The 13,603-nt window shown below is 47.3% G+C and overlaps 1 protein-coding gene across 1 annotated transcript in view; it reads left to right on the top strand.

Annotated features, from left to right (window-relative positions):
* LOC137357161 (uncharacterized) overlaps window positions 1-13,603 on the top strand; it is a 115,461-nt gene that overhangs the window by 81,557 nt on the left and 20,301 nt on the right. The window contains exons 27-29 of the mRNA XM_068023261.1: window positions 1,861-2,072; window positions 7,157-7,370; window positions 11,080-11,263. Of these exons, the coding sequence (XP_067879362.1) occupies window positions 1,861-2,072; window positions 7,157-7,370; window positions 11,080-11,263 (610 nt within the window). The remainder of the gene's footprint in view (window positions 1-1,860; window positions 2,073-7,156; window positions 7,371-11,079; window positions 11,264-13,603) is intronic.

The following is a 13,603-nucleotide window of genomic DNA, read 5'->3' on the forward strand; positions in this document are numbered from 1 at the left end:
CTCCACGCACTTCCTTCAAGTAAAAGGTGTCGCTATGGGTACCCGCATGGGTCCTAGTTATGCCTGTCTTTTTGTGGGATATGTCGAGCATTCTTTGTTCCAGTCCTGCTCAGGCTTCCTCCCCCAACTCTTTTTCCGGTACATTGATGACTGTATTGATGCCGTTTCCTGCTCCCGCCCTGAACTGGAAAACTTTATCAACTTTGCTTCCTCACCTTTACATGGTCCATCTCTGACACTTCCCTTCCCTTCCTCGACTTCTCTGTCTCCATCTCTGGGGATAGGTTGTCTACTAATATCCATTATAAGCCCACCGACTCCCACAGCTACCTCGACTACACTTCTTCACACCCTACCTCCTGTAAGGACTCCATTCCATTCTCCCAGTTTCTCCGTCTCCGACGCATCTGCTCTGATGATGCTACCTTCCATGACGGTGCTTCTGATATGACCTCCTTTTTCCTCAACCGAGGATTTCCCCCCACTGTGGTTGACAGGGACCTCAACCGTGTCCGGCCCATTCCCCACATCTCTACCCTCACCCCTTCCCTTCCCTCACAGAACCGTGACAGGGTTCCCCTTGTCCTCACTTTCCACCCCATCAGCCTCCATATCCAAAGGATCATCCTCCGCCATTTCCGCCACCTCCAGCGTGATGCCACTACCAGTCGCATCTTCCCCTCCCTTCCCCTGTCAGCATTCCGAAGGGATTGTTCCCTCCGCGACACCCTGGTCCACTCCTCCATTACCCCCACCACCTCGTCCCCATCCCATGGCACCTTCCCCTGCAATCGCAGGAGGTGTAATACCTGCCCATTTACCTCCTCTCTCCTCACTGTCCCAGGCCCCAAACACTCCTTTCAGGTGAAGCAGCGATTTACTTGTACTTCTTTCAATGTAGTATACTGTATTTGCTGCTCACAGTGTGGTCTCCTCTACATTGGGGAGACCAAGCGCAGACTGGGTGACCGCTTTGCGGAACATCTCCGCTCAGTCCGCAAGCAGGACCCTGAGCTTCCGGTTGCTTGCCATTTCAAAACTCCCCCCTGCTCTCATGCTCACATCTCTGTCCCGGGATTGTTGCAGTGTTTCAGTGAACATCAATGCAAGCTCGAGGAACAGCATCTCATCTACCGATTAGGCACACTACAGCCTGCCGGACTGAACATTGAGTTCAACAATTTCAGAGCATGACAGCCCCCCATTTTACTTTCATTTTTAGTTGTTTTTTCTTTTTTTTACATTCTTTTTTACATTTTTTACAATTTTTTTTTGCATTTATTTCTTTTCATCTTAGTTTGTTCAGTTTGCTCACCCACTGTCTTTTTTCAGCTTTGCACTTGCTGCTGTTCAATATTCAGTGCATTTACACCTATTCTGTACTAATGCTTTGTCTTTCAACACACCATTAACATATTGTTTGCCTTTGCTCCGTGACCTTTTGGTCAGCTATGTGGCCTGGTCCAACCTACACCTCCTTTGTTATCTCTTGCCCCACCCCCACCTCACTTGCTTATAACCTGTGACTTTTCTAATATTTGTCAGTTCCGAAGAAGGGTCACTGACCCGAAACGTTAACTCTGCTTCTCTTTCCACAGATGCTGCCAGACCTGCTGAGTGGTTCCAGCATTTCTTGTTTTTATTACATGGGACACCTCTAAGTTTTGAGGATCAAGTTATTTTGTGAGCAGGAAGGAACCCTCAGTCACCACGAGATCAACACAAACCACTTCCCTCAGCTGCTCCCCGCCACCCCCACTCCCTGCCCCGGTTAGTGGAGGAGAAAATGACTGAAGTAGCGGAGAAAAAGAGCTCATTTGTTTTACCTGTCTAATAACAGCCTATGTGTTTTCACTGCAGGAAGGGCAGCTTCAAGTGCAAGATGTTCGCATTAAGGGAGTCTTTGGTCCTTCCAGGAGACGCATGCCTGTAACTGAGGGTTATGTCCAGGTCAAGCAGGATGGCGAATGGAAGCAGATCTGTAGCAGTGACTGGACGTGGATGAACAGTCGAGTGATATGTGGCATGTTTGGATTCCCAGCACAGAAAAACCACAACACCAAGATATACAAGTAAGGACAGAGTTTGGGCTCATGGCAGCTTTCAATATGACTGAGAGATCTACAAGCAGAATGGAGGTATAACTCCCCTCTTGTTGGACTGCGACATTGTTATGTTGTTGGGGTCAGTGTGGGGGGAGAGGTCAGCCCAGTCGAGATTGGGAATGCATTGAGTTCATTCAGAGCATGGCCTTCCTTTCTCTGATGACTGAAAGTGACTTTCAGTCGCATTGCAACTACAGCGCAAGAACAGGCCATTCGTCCCACTGACCCATGCTGGCCCCACACGATCCTCCTCCCACCGCTCTTCCATTCCTAACAGCATCGCATTTTACTCATTTCTCCCTCAGGTGTTTTATCCAGCTTCCCCTTAAATGCATCGATACTATTCACCTCAACCACTGCCTCTGGTCGCGAGTTGCACATTCTCACCACTCAAGACGTTTCTCCTGAATTCCCCATTGGATTTCTTGCTCACCGTCTTACCTTGATGGCCCCTCGTCCCCAATAAGTGGAAACATTTTCCAAATGTGTATGCTCTGAAACTCTTCCATTATCTTCAAGGACACCCTTTCCTCGAAAAAAAAAAACTTGTTCAAACTTTCCTGATACATAAAACCTTTCATTACTGGTATCATCCTTGCAAATCTTGTTTGCACCTTCTGCAGTTCCTCGATATCCTTTTTATAATCTGGAGACTGGTACTCTGCATCATTCTGCAAATGTGGTCCAACAAATGGGTTAGATGCAAGTTTAACATGACTTTGCTGCTTTTCAATTCTGTCCCGCTAGAAATAAGCCTCAGAGATTGGTTTGCTTTTTCTGTTCTGTGGTCTTTTGCTCCTCCTAACCCATTTTAACTCTTATTATCCAAGCAATATGTGGCCTCCTTAAACTTCCACCAAAAATGCCTGTATCTCACTCGTCTGTATTCATTGATTTGACAATTGAACACCAGTTCTGGAAGTTGTCTTGTGTTTTGTCACATTCTCATTTGGTATGAACTCCAACCCGCACCCCCCCCCGTCCCAAGTTTGTTGTCCTCTGCAAATTTAGGAATTGTACTCCTGATTGCTGAGTCCAGTCAGCCGTGTGGAGTGAACTAAAGTAATGGGAACTGCCACTGAGGTGTGATAGTTGGTCCTGGCCCCCCACCCACTTCGGTTTAGCAAAAGGGGAGAATCAGCCAGTGTTTCCTCACTGGTTCATTGTCCACTGACCGTCCCATCTATGTCCAGCCAACTGTTTGCTAGCTTTCCTTTCACCTTCTGGAGAGGAGCATTGAAATGCTACAATTGTCGGGTGACATTATCCAGTCATAGCCTTGCACACTGCAGGAGGACACCGTTTAACCCATTACATCTTGACTGACTCTGTGAAAGAGTGAGCTGTTTGGTTCCTTTCTCCTGCACATTCCTCAAACGCTTCCATATTTCCTTTTTTCAAGTTTCGATCCAGTTCACTTTTGAAACCTGTGGTGGATTCTGCTTTCATCATCATCCTTTCTCATGGAATCATACAGCACAGAAGGAGGCCATTTGTCCCATCGGACCGAAGCCGGCTCCTGGAAACAGCTATCTAATTAGTCCACTCCCACTCGTGTTTCCCCATCGCCCTGCAAATTTTTCCTTTCCAATGATATCACCACTTTCCTTTTGAAAGTTTACGAGTGAATCTGTTCCCTTGCAAGCACATTGTGATAGCTACCTCTGCTTAAAATTTATACCTAAAACAGCATCTTGCAATGAGATGACAGTTTTACTGTCGCAATCTATCCCAAGGTGCTTGACATGTGTGGCCACTATGTGGTTTATTTTAGGAATGAAAATTGGTATGAACTACTTATTGGCGTATCAGATCTCCAAGTCATTTGACATTGAACCAAAAAAAAGGAGATATGAGGCCGGATGACCATGCAAATGAGGTAGATTTTAAGGAGCATCTTAAAGGAGGAAAGAGAGGGTTTCAGGAAGGAATTCCTGAGCTTAGTTTCCAAGCAGCTGAAGGCACAGCCATCAGTTGCAGAGTGGTTGAAATCGGGGATGCTCTGGAGGCCACAATTAGAGAGCGGAGATATCTTGGAGGGTCTGCAGGGCCAGAGGAGATTGAAGAGATAGGAAGGGGATAGTCCAGTGAAAAGATCCAAATTTTGTGCAGACAAGGGACACAGTTCTGGTGGGATGTACCAGATCCGAACAACCCTCTGCTGCATTTAAAAATCATTTCTCCTGCCCTCTCCCTTCACCCTGATAATGATGAGCTTTAATTTAAGTTGTCAAGGCAGTGACACACCAACATGTCACAAGAGCTTGTCCCACTTGGCTGTCTCAAAACCCTTCATCATTTGGGAACAGATCCCTTCCCATCTCTCTGCTCGTCTGCAGGTACTCTATATCCACAGCTTTAAAAAGACACAAATGGAGCTCCCTGAGGGCAATCCAGGGATCTGACGAGAGGGTGGGAAAGCGGAGGTGGGGTGCAAGATGAGCTGTGATCTTGTTGAATGGTGCAGCAGGCTCAATGATCCACACAAGTCTACTCCTGTGCTTGTGTGCAAAAGTGATACAGAAGTGCAAAATGAAGCAATCCACTCAGTGACCTTTGTCCTTTGTGAACCATTCAGCTGTTTATTCTCAAGCCGAGGGGCTCCGTAATGCTGCTGTCAGGGCAAAGCTAGATTCCACACGCGCACTCCCCTGGTAGGATTGTGCTGCTCTTTGGGCTGTCCACATGCACACTCCTTTCATAAGATTGTACATCTCCTGGGTTCAGTCTCAGCAAGGGCTTGTTAGACAGTTGAGCTGAATGATCAGGATGACAAGACAATGAAGGAATAGTTTCACCCTGAAGTATCCAGGGTGTGCTGCTGGTTAGAACGCATGCACACAAAGAGGAGTTAACTTTTGTAAGAGGTTCCGTTCCCGTACCCCCTGACTACAGTCCTTGGACTTTAGGAATTACAAGAACAAAATTGCACACGACACAGGGTTTGGCTTCACCATGAATTGTTTTTTTATTGAATCCAATAATATCCCTAATACAGACACCCCTATGGTTAGTTGAAACAGAAATAAAACAAAACTATCCTCAGTACAAAGCCTCCCTCAGTAACTTAAAGTTGACACCCGAATTCCCAGCTGAACTCTTCAGTGATTTAACCACTGTCCCCAGTTACCCAAACAAAGTCACTATGCCTTGGCTCAAACTTACAAATTTCAGGCAAAAACACAACACTTTTGCCCCAAAACCCTCAGACCAAGATCACTACGATTTAGCTGAAAAATACTTAGTCACCCACACGGCCAGTCTGTCCCGGTGTTGATTTTAGGTCCTGAGTCAAGATCATGACCCTTCTTCCGACTACAGCCCCCACAATATAAACCCCTTCAAGATTTGACTGCAAAACTTACAATCGCCCACAGGCCTGGTCATTACCAATGTTGATTGTCGGCTTGGATCTGAGATGACCAGTCCCTGTTCTTCTTCACATAACTGTCGCACATTCACTCTGATGTGCTTTCTTTTTATAATACAACAACAACTCAGAACATCTCAAACATATTTCCTGTCGTTCATGCAGTGCAGTGTCCAGCATTATTCCACGCGTAGCCCAGACGAATCTTATCAGAGAAATAACGTGGAAGAAATAACCCAGACAAATCTTGATACTGGGTGCAATAATACAGTCCTTCTGTGGAAGAAATGACCCAGACAAAACCTTCAAACTCTCATGTTATTTAAAACAAAACCTCCTGCTGTTTGGGGCAGTGCAGTAACCACCTGGCTCTGAACTTGCTGGAAGGCTTGAATGCCCCATCTCTCTGCTCGAGATGAATCAATCACGGTTACAATGGCCTGATTCTCGTACCATTGTCTCTGATGCTGGCCTTAATTATCATATGGAAGGCATGTCCCTTGTACCATTGTGCAGGGTAATCAGTTTCTTAATTGCATTAGCCGATGGTAGGTAATGGCTTTTCCTTTGGTCCCATTGTTCCATCGAAAGCACTCAGTCAGTGTTGGGATTGGATTGGTCTGTCATGTTCTAACAATCTCTCTGTCCCTGTGCTGTACCACCCAGTATTGGTTTGGAGTATGCACCTACTGCCCTGTCCGGTCCCTGGTTGCACCCTACCTACCCCCTTAGTGCCCCTCGCTCCCCCTCACACCCACCTGCTTTCCCCTGCCCCCTCCATCCCCACTTCACTGCCAGCGGTGTCCTGCTGAGATCTGTAACCTGGGTGCAGGAATGAACAGGCACTTGCTGAATGAAATCTCTCAATCTCAGTCACTCACATTCAAGCATCTCTGGTCTAGTGGGGGATGGGAGCTCCAGATTTCCACAATCCGTTTATGTGAAGAAGTATTTTCCGGTTTCACTCCTGAAAGGCCTGGTTTTGATTTGAAGATTCTGTCCCTGGCCTTGGTAATATTAACACCCGAATCGAGTCTGCAGCACTACAGGCAAGAGTTGGGAGGGGAATGGGACAAATTGGATCGATCTTTGCAAGAAGCCAGCACAGGCAGACTGCGCTGAATGGCCTCCTTCTGTGCTGTCCAATCCCAACCTCTTTGTGAATGTAATGAATAAACTAGGATAGTATTCCCAGGAATGTCGAAGGTTAAGGGGTGATTTGGTTGAGTTTTTTGGATTTTGAAAAGGACTTGATCGGGTAGAATAGAGAGAAACCTTTTCCACTGATGATGGGAGTCTAGGACAAGGGGACAGAACGTTAACCTCAGAGTCAGGTCATTCAGGAGAGAAGTTAGCAAACACTTCTTCACACTCAGGGTGGTAGATGTGTGGAACTCTATCCCACTGAAAGCAATAGATACTGGCTCAGTTCATCATTTCACACCAGAGAGTGATCGATTTTTGCGAGACAATATTGTACAAGAATATGCAGCCAAGGCAGGTAGATGGAGTTCCACAGCTTGAAATGGTTAAGTGGGTGTGTGCGGAAGCCCAGGCTACTCTCTCTCCGTCTGCTGCTGGCATTCTCTACACGCTCTTGTTCCTATGTTGCGAGTGGCGTGTACTGGTTCTGTAGTGTACTGGACGTGGACTCATGTTTTCATGTGCTCTCTTTCCACAGGACGTTTGCAAGCAGGAAGCAACACGTCTACTGGCCCTACCATATTAACTGCTCAGGCAGTGAAGCTCACTTGTCCAGCTGCAGCTTGGGCCACTCTCCGGTGGGCGCGAACAACACGTGTACGAGCCAGATGCCAGTCGTCGTGAGCTGTGTAGCTGGCCGGGCCTTCACTGCCGTGAGCAACATTCGAGTCAGGAAGGCCTTCCAGACTGAGGTGACGAGGGCATTGTGTTTGGTTCAAGGGTCTATCCAGTTGAGCTGGGCTGTGGGAATGTAGACAGGGGTAGGTGCAGTTATCTACAGATTAGCCACTATCTCAGTGAATGGCAGAAACAGCCGCGAGGGGCTGAATGGCCTCCTCCTGTCCCTAGGTCTGCAAAGTCGGCCACAACTATAAGTTCAAATGGAGCACTGAAGCTCCCCCCCCCCCACCCACTCCTGTGCCCTGCAGGGGCCCCACCTCTGTCTGTGCGCTTGTTACTGTTAAAAAGTGTTGTGGAATAGTTTGGGAGATTAAACTTGAAACACAAATCACCACATAGCACATTCCACATTGTTTCTGTAATGCACATCAGAAAATAGAAGCCAGATGGGCGGTTTGGCTGGGAATCTTAAGCACGTACACGTCTATTCTGCCAGGGATACACTGCCTGAGTGACTGAAGAGCGTTGAACAGAACTTTCCCTGACGTTCTGGCACTCTGACCAAAGACCTGAGTTGCACTCAACGGTTATTTAATCATTTGAAAGCAGGAGCTCGGTTGATGAGTGGCTGGGTATAGGTCTCCTTACCCACTGTGGTGCGGATGTGTCATGATCCCATGCCTGTGCCCAGTTGGCTGATTACAGCACCATTCATTGTATGATAACAAGCTTGAATGGCCTCAGACATGGGAAGAAGAACAGTTCAGCGAGGATGCCTCAATACTCTTGATGCTCAGTCCTCCATTCCTCTGACCATCTCATGTCCCTCCGTAACCCTCTTGACCTCACTCCTCCTCCTCCTCCTCCTGTTTGGATACTCCTTTAAAACCCAGCTCTTTCAGCAAGCTTTGGGTCACCTCTTGTAATATATCTCTCCTTGCGTGGCTGAGTGCCACAACACTCCTGTGATAAACCTTGGCATGTTCATTGTGTGTTCAAGGTGCTATACAAATGCTGTGTGTCCTCCCTTGCTTTCCTCCATTTTGGATGGTTGAATCTTCAGCCACCCTCTGTCCTACCTCTACATCTGTTGACATTTTGTCAGCTCAACCATCCCAACCTCTATCTTCCTGGCTCAATATCTCTCCGATTTGAAAAGCACTTTGGCATTAAATTTCTTATCACATGAAAGGTGCTGCAGAAATGAGCATTCTGGTCATTTCCACCTGCCGTTGTCCGGTGACCCTTGCTGGAAAGTGAACATGTGCGGTCACTATGTGACAACTGGGTTGGATGGATCTGTGAAAACCACCAATCCCCTCTCCTGGCCAAAGTGCTTCGCGACTCTGCCAAGTTCACAGGTGAAATCTCGTGAGACTTGGTGCAGATTCTTTGAAAGAAATCTGAGGGCATTGGATCTTGGGACAAAAGAGAAGGATATTGAGGGAGTGCCGCACTGTCAGAGGGGCCGCCTTTCAGCTGAGACATAGACCCCAGGCCCCCGTCGGCCCCCACCCCCAGTAGGAGGTCAAATATCTATCCTGGTGAAGAGCCGGGGAGTTCCCCTTGGTGTCCTGGCAATTATTTAGCATTATCTGGTCACCAGCTCATTGCTGTTTTGTGGGAGCTTGCTGTGCGCAAATTGGCTGTTGCGTTTCCTGCATTGCAAGAGGGACCACACTTCAAAAAGCTCTTCATTGGCTCGCAGTTGTTTCAGAAGTCCTGAGGTGGTGAAAGGCGCTCTGGAAATGCAGGGCTCTCTTTCCTCAGCACGGCAGTAGGGAACAGTTTGAAAGTGGGAGCAAATGTTGAATTTGAACATGTTAACCAAAAAGAATTTGTTTTGTTGGACTTGTTCTGTTGCTCTGGCTTGCTGCTGTATTGGCTCACGTGGCCTCTCAGCACTCTGCACTCTCTCTCTCTCTCTCTCTGTCTCTCTCTCTGTCTCTCTCTCTCTCTCTCTCTCTGTCTCTCTCTCTCTCTCTCTGTCTCTCTCTCTGTCTCTCTCTGACTTTCTCACTCATCTTGTAGCAGCAGCCTGCGGATCATTTATTTTCAGCTTCCTGGCATTCTGTATTGTAACCCCTCTACAGTTGAGGAAACCAAAGGCTGCAACATGTGAAAGAATCTGGAGTGGAGACTGTTTGCAACAGACTTCATTTTCCTTGGCTCACTGGTGAGCATTCTCAACTCCAAGTCAGGTGGTTCAAGTCTCACTCCAGATACTTCAGCACTTAACCCAGGCTGACACTCGCGGTGCCAGTGCTGAGAGAGTGCTGTACTGTCAGAGGGGCAGTCTATTGGATGAGGCATTTAACACATTTCCCTGTCTGCCTTCTGCGGTGGATGTAAAAGATCACATACTTAGCACCAGAGTGGGGGGAGTTCTCCCTCGTGTCCTCGGCCAACTTTCATCCCTCAAACAACACCAATTGATCAGATTATCAGGTCCCTGTCACACGACTGTCTGTGGGAGCTTGCTGTGCACAAATTGGCTGCCATGTTTGCCTACATTACAACAGTGACCACATTCCAGAAGTGCTTAATTTCCACCTTCACCTGTCTTGGTGGAGCCTGTGACGGTTCTCATCCTGTAAATCATACAAATGGAAGTCTTCATGCAGTTGTTGTCCCGGTCTGATTTTGAGTAGGATTTGCCCACTTTCCTTGGTTAGATTTTGGTCACAGTCTGGGTTTGCTGGGTTGAGTACCCGAACACTGACAAAGCACAAAAGTGAGCCTCATTACGCTGCAGTCCCATTGGATCTGCCATTGTCTTGAGGTCAATGGCGGCTTTGACACAGAGACAAATTCAGGGATGCTTTAAGGTAACTGGAGGTTCTAATGGCCCAGCTTTCTTGGGCTTGACAGGCTGGAGGTGGCTGAATGAACGCGGGTTGGTGAACTGAAGATCGGATCATGTTGCATTTGTCAAAACATAGCCTTCTGTCTGGCAAAGATGCAACTTTACACCGCAAGAAGCAGATAATTTTTCACGCTGGCCTTTTGTGCCGATGAGCAGGTGGGCTGTTCAACACCAAATTACATGTCATGGTAGAATCATAGAAATGTACATTAGGGAAGGAGAGCCATTCAGCCCATCAGGCCTGTGCTGGCTCATTTGAAAGCACTCGTCCCATTCTCCCGACCCCCGCCCCACTGCTCTTGTCCTCCAGCTCTGCAAATCTTTCCTTTTCATGTATTTATCCAATTCTCTTTTGAAAGTTGCTGTTGAATCTGCTTTTCAGGCATTGCATTCCAGAGCACAAGAACTGGGAAGTTTGCCACAACAGTTTGCCCTTCCTTGTTGAAATGCTGAAACATGTCTTTGATCACATGACAATGTGCTCAACACGATTTGATTGTTTCGAATCAGGCATGTGACTGAGATGCTCTCGCTCTCAGACATCCTTTGAGGTAGTGAACACCCCCTGCCTCCCCTCCCCTCCCCCACCATTTGCCCTCATTTAATATTAATCTCTCCGCCGTGGTTTTCCATTACATTCTCCTCCAGTGTCCCCCTCTCCTTGTCTCCATGGGTGATCACCGTCGTTTCTTTCCAGGGACTCAGTTCAGAATGTTTCTCAGCCAATTTTGCAAAGCTGTCTTTCTCAGGATGCTCATGGTTGTGTTTGCTGTTTTTTTTTTTGACAATATTTCTGGAACATTTCCAATTTGCTTGAGTGAGGCTGAGCACCTTCAGGAGGGCCAGGGCAGATTTCTGACTGCACCTTGCCCACAGCTTGCTGCCTGAGTGTGCTTTTCTTTTTGTTTCCCCAGAAACCATTGGTTCGTCTGAAAGGAGGAGCCAGGATTGGAGAGGGCAGAGTGGAAGTGATGAAGGACGGACAATGGGGAACGGTGTGTGATGATCAGTGGAGCATTATGTCAGCCAGTGTGGTGTGTCGAGAGCTGGGCTTTGGGTCAGCCAAGGACGCTTTAACCGGAGCTCAAATGGGTAAAGGTGAGGCATTTCCCACACTCTTCACCTTCTCTGCACCCCAGCGATCCCGCCCTTTCCACACGACTTCCCCTGGCCCCTGAGATCTGCACTGAAAACGAGATAAAGCTCTCATTGCTTTCCTGACCTCAGAATTCCTCAAAGCACTTGACAGCTCATGAGGGACTTTTTGAAGTGTGTGTGTGAGTGTGAGGGGCTGAAGTAGAAAGGGAACTTCAATATTTCAATCTGTGTGTTTATTCTTTACTTCATTTCTGGTTTAACACTTGTTTTATAATAATGTTTATTAAAGAAACCTGGTTGGTGTATTTTATTCTGGGATTTTAAAAAAAGTAGGGTATATGATTGACGGTATTGATAAGTGGGAAAATTTAAGTAAAAGTTGTGACCTGTGGAGAAGTGGAACGAGAATAAACAGTGCACTCCTTCCACCTCGGTCAAAACATCTGTCAGCCCCATTTGGAAAATGCCTGAAAAGGTCAGTGAAGTTCATCTTCTTTGAAAACTTGGTGAGATTTATTTTTCCCCCTTGTTTTGTAAAAACTGATTTCAGCGAAATCACTTCTGCTGCCTTACACCTGATGAAGCAGTAGTTTCTGAAACTGTCTTAATTCATGTTTTTTTTCTGCTGGGTTTGTCCCTCCCAGGAAATTTGCAGCAAGACCAACAGTCATGGACTAGGTGTGCTGCAGTTGACAAAACGTTCAGTCTTGGGTCATCATTCTTTGCCCTGAGTGTGTTTGACATGTGGGAGCCACATTGAGATGGCTTGTGCTAATTCACTCCACATGTTCAGGTTGCTTCAAGGTGTACCTGTTACGGTGCTTTCAGTGGTGTTGGTCATGCGGATGTCACGTTGCGTTCAAGGCGCTAGATAAATATAAGTTGTTGTTGTCAGCCGTGGCTCGCTGGCTTGCACTCCAGCCTCAGTGAGTCGGAAGATTGTGGGTTCAAGACCCACTCCAGAGACTTGAGCACGTCATCCAGACTGACACTCCCAGTGCAATACTGAGGGAGTGCTGCACTGTTGGAGGTGCTGTTTTTTTCAGGCGGGACATTAAACTGAGGCCCTGTCTTAAAGGCAAACGACACCCGACCCGAGCCCAACAGAACCACGTCCGACCCCGAGCCCGAGTCCTTCCTTTTTTTTCCCGCGCCCGACCATCAGTTAACTTACCTTCCATTTTTCACTTTGTTGCTGATCTGCACAAGCTTAAAATAATTTGAACAAAACCACCTTTCTAGTCCAAAAATGACATTAATATTGGAGCCACTTAGCTGTGATAGAGCGTGTCCAACCCGGCCCGGCCCGACCCCGCCTGAGCACGAATGCCGGACCCAGATGTGCGACCTGACCCGACCCGACCCCGACACATGTCGTCGGGTTTGGGTCGGGTAGCCGGCCCTAACCCTGTCTGCCCTCGCAGCTGGACCCAAAGTTTTCTGTGACAGAGGAGGGCAGGAGAATTTCCCCTGGTATTCTGGTCAATATTAACCCCTCGATCAACATCATCAGAAGAGAATTGTTTTAGTTCGGATTTTGTGTGCAAAATGACAGCCACATTTCCATACATTGCCACAGTGATTACACTTCACAATCATTGGCTGGGACATGTTTTGAGGTGTCCTGACGCTATGAAAGGTGCTGGATAAATCGAACTTCTTGATCTTCGATGACTGTATCCTCCACACACTTGGAGGACAGAGGGTCAATTTTGAACTTTTGGAGGAACTCAAGCTGAAGGAATGCAGCTGAATAGTGTTTTGGACATATTGATCATATTGAATGGTGGAGCAGGCTTGAGGGGTCGAATGATCGACTCCTGCTCCTATTTCTGAGGTACTTGTTTTCTTCATATGTTGTGAAGTTCTGGAAAGACAGCTGTAGACATGGCCGCCTGCTCACATGTTGTGCAAGTTTTAGAAAGCGTTCCTCCAGTTTGGTTTCTTCCCCAGGTGAAGATTGTTAACTCCCCAACATGAGCTACTCATGGCCAAGGTTCGGGGGGAAAAGCCTGCGCTCGCTCCATGGGGATACGATAGATTAAAGCCATACTGAGCCATCACAAACAGGAAAACACCAGAGAAAGTCAAATAGAACTCGCAGCAATACTCAATTAGCCACACCGAGATGAATGAGACGATAAAAAGGCTTATGTCTTCAGATCATGCCGTCCCTCTCTTAGTGATTGTCTTCTCAAAGCTGAGGAGTTTGTAAGCAGCCGTGGGCCAAATTTGGCGGACGGTATGTTTTGTGCCACTCAGTGCTGCCCCTTTCACTGACTGTGTGCTCGATCCTGGCTCAGTGTTTGAGCAGATCCCAACTATTATCTAACAAACAGT

The sequence above is a fragment of the Heterodontus francisci genome, chromosome 47, assembly GCF_036365525.1.
Source record: "Heterodontus francisci isolate sHetFra1 chromosome 47, sHetFra1.hap1, whole genome shotgun sequence".
In the NCBI taxonomy this organism is placed as follows: Eukaryota; Metazoa; Chordata; class Chondrichthyes; order Heterodontiformes; family Heterodontidae; genus Heterodontus; species Heterodontus francisci.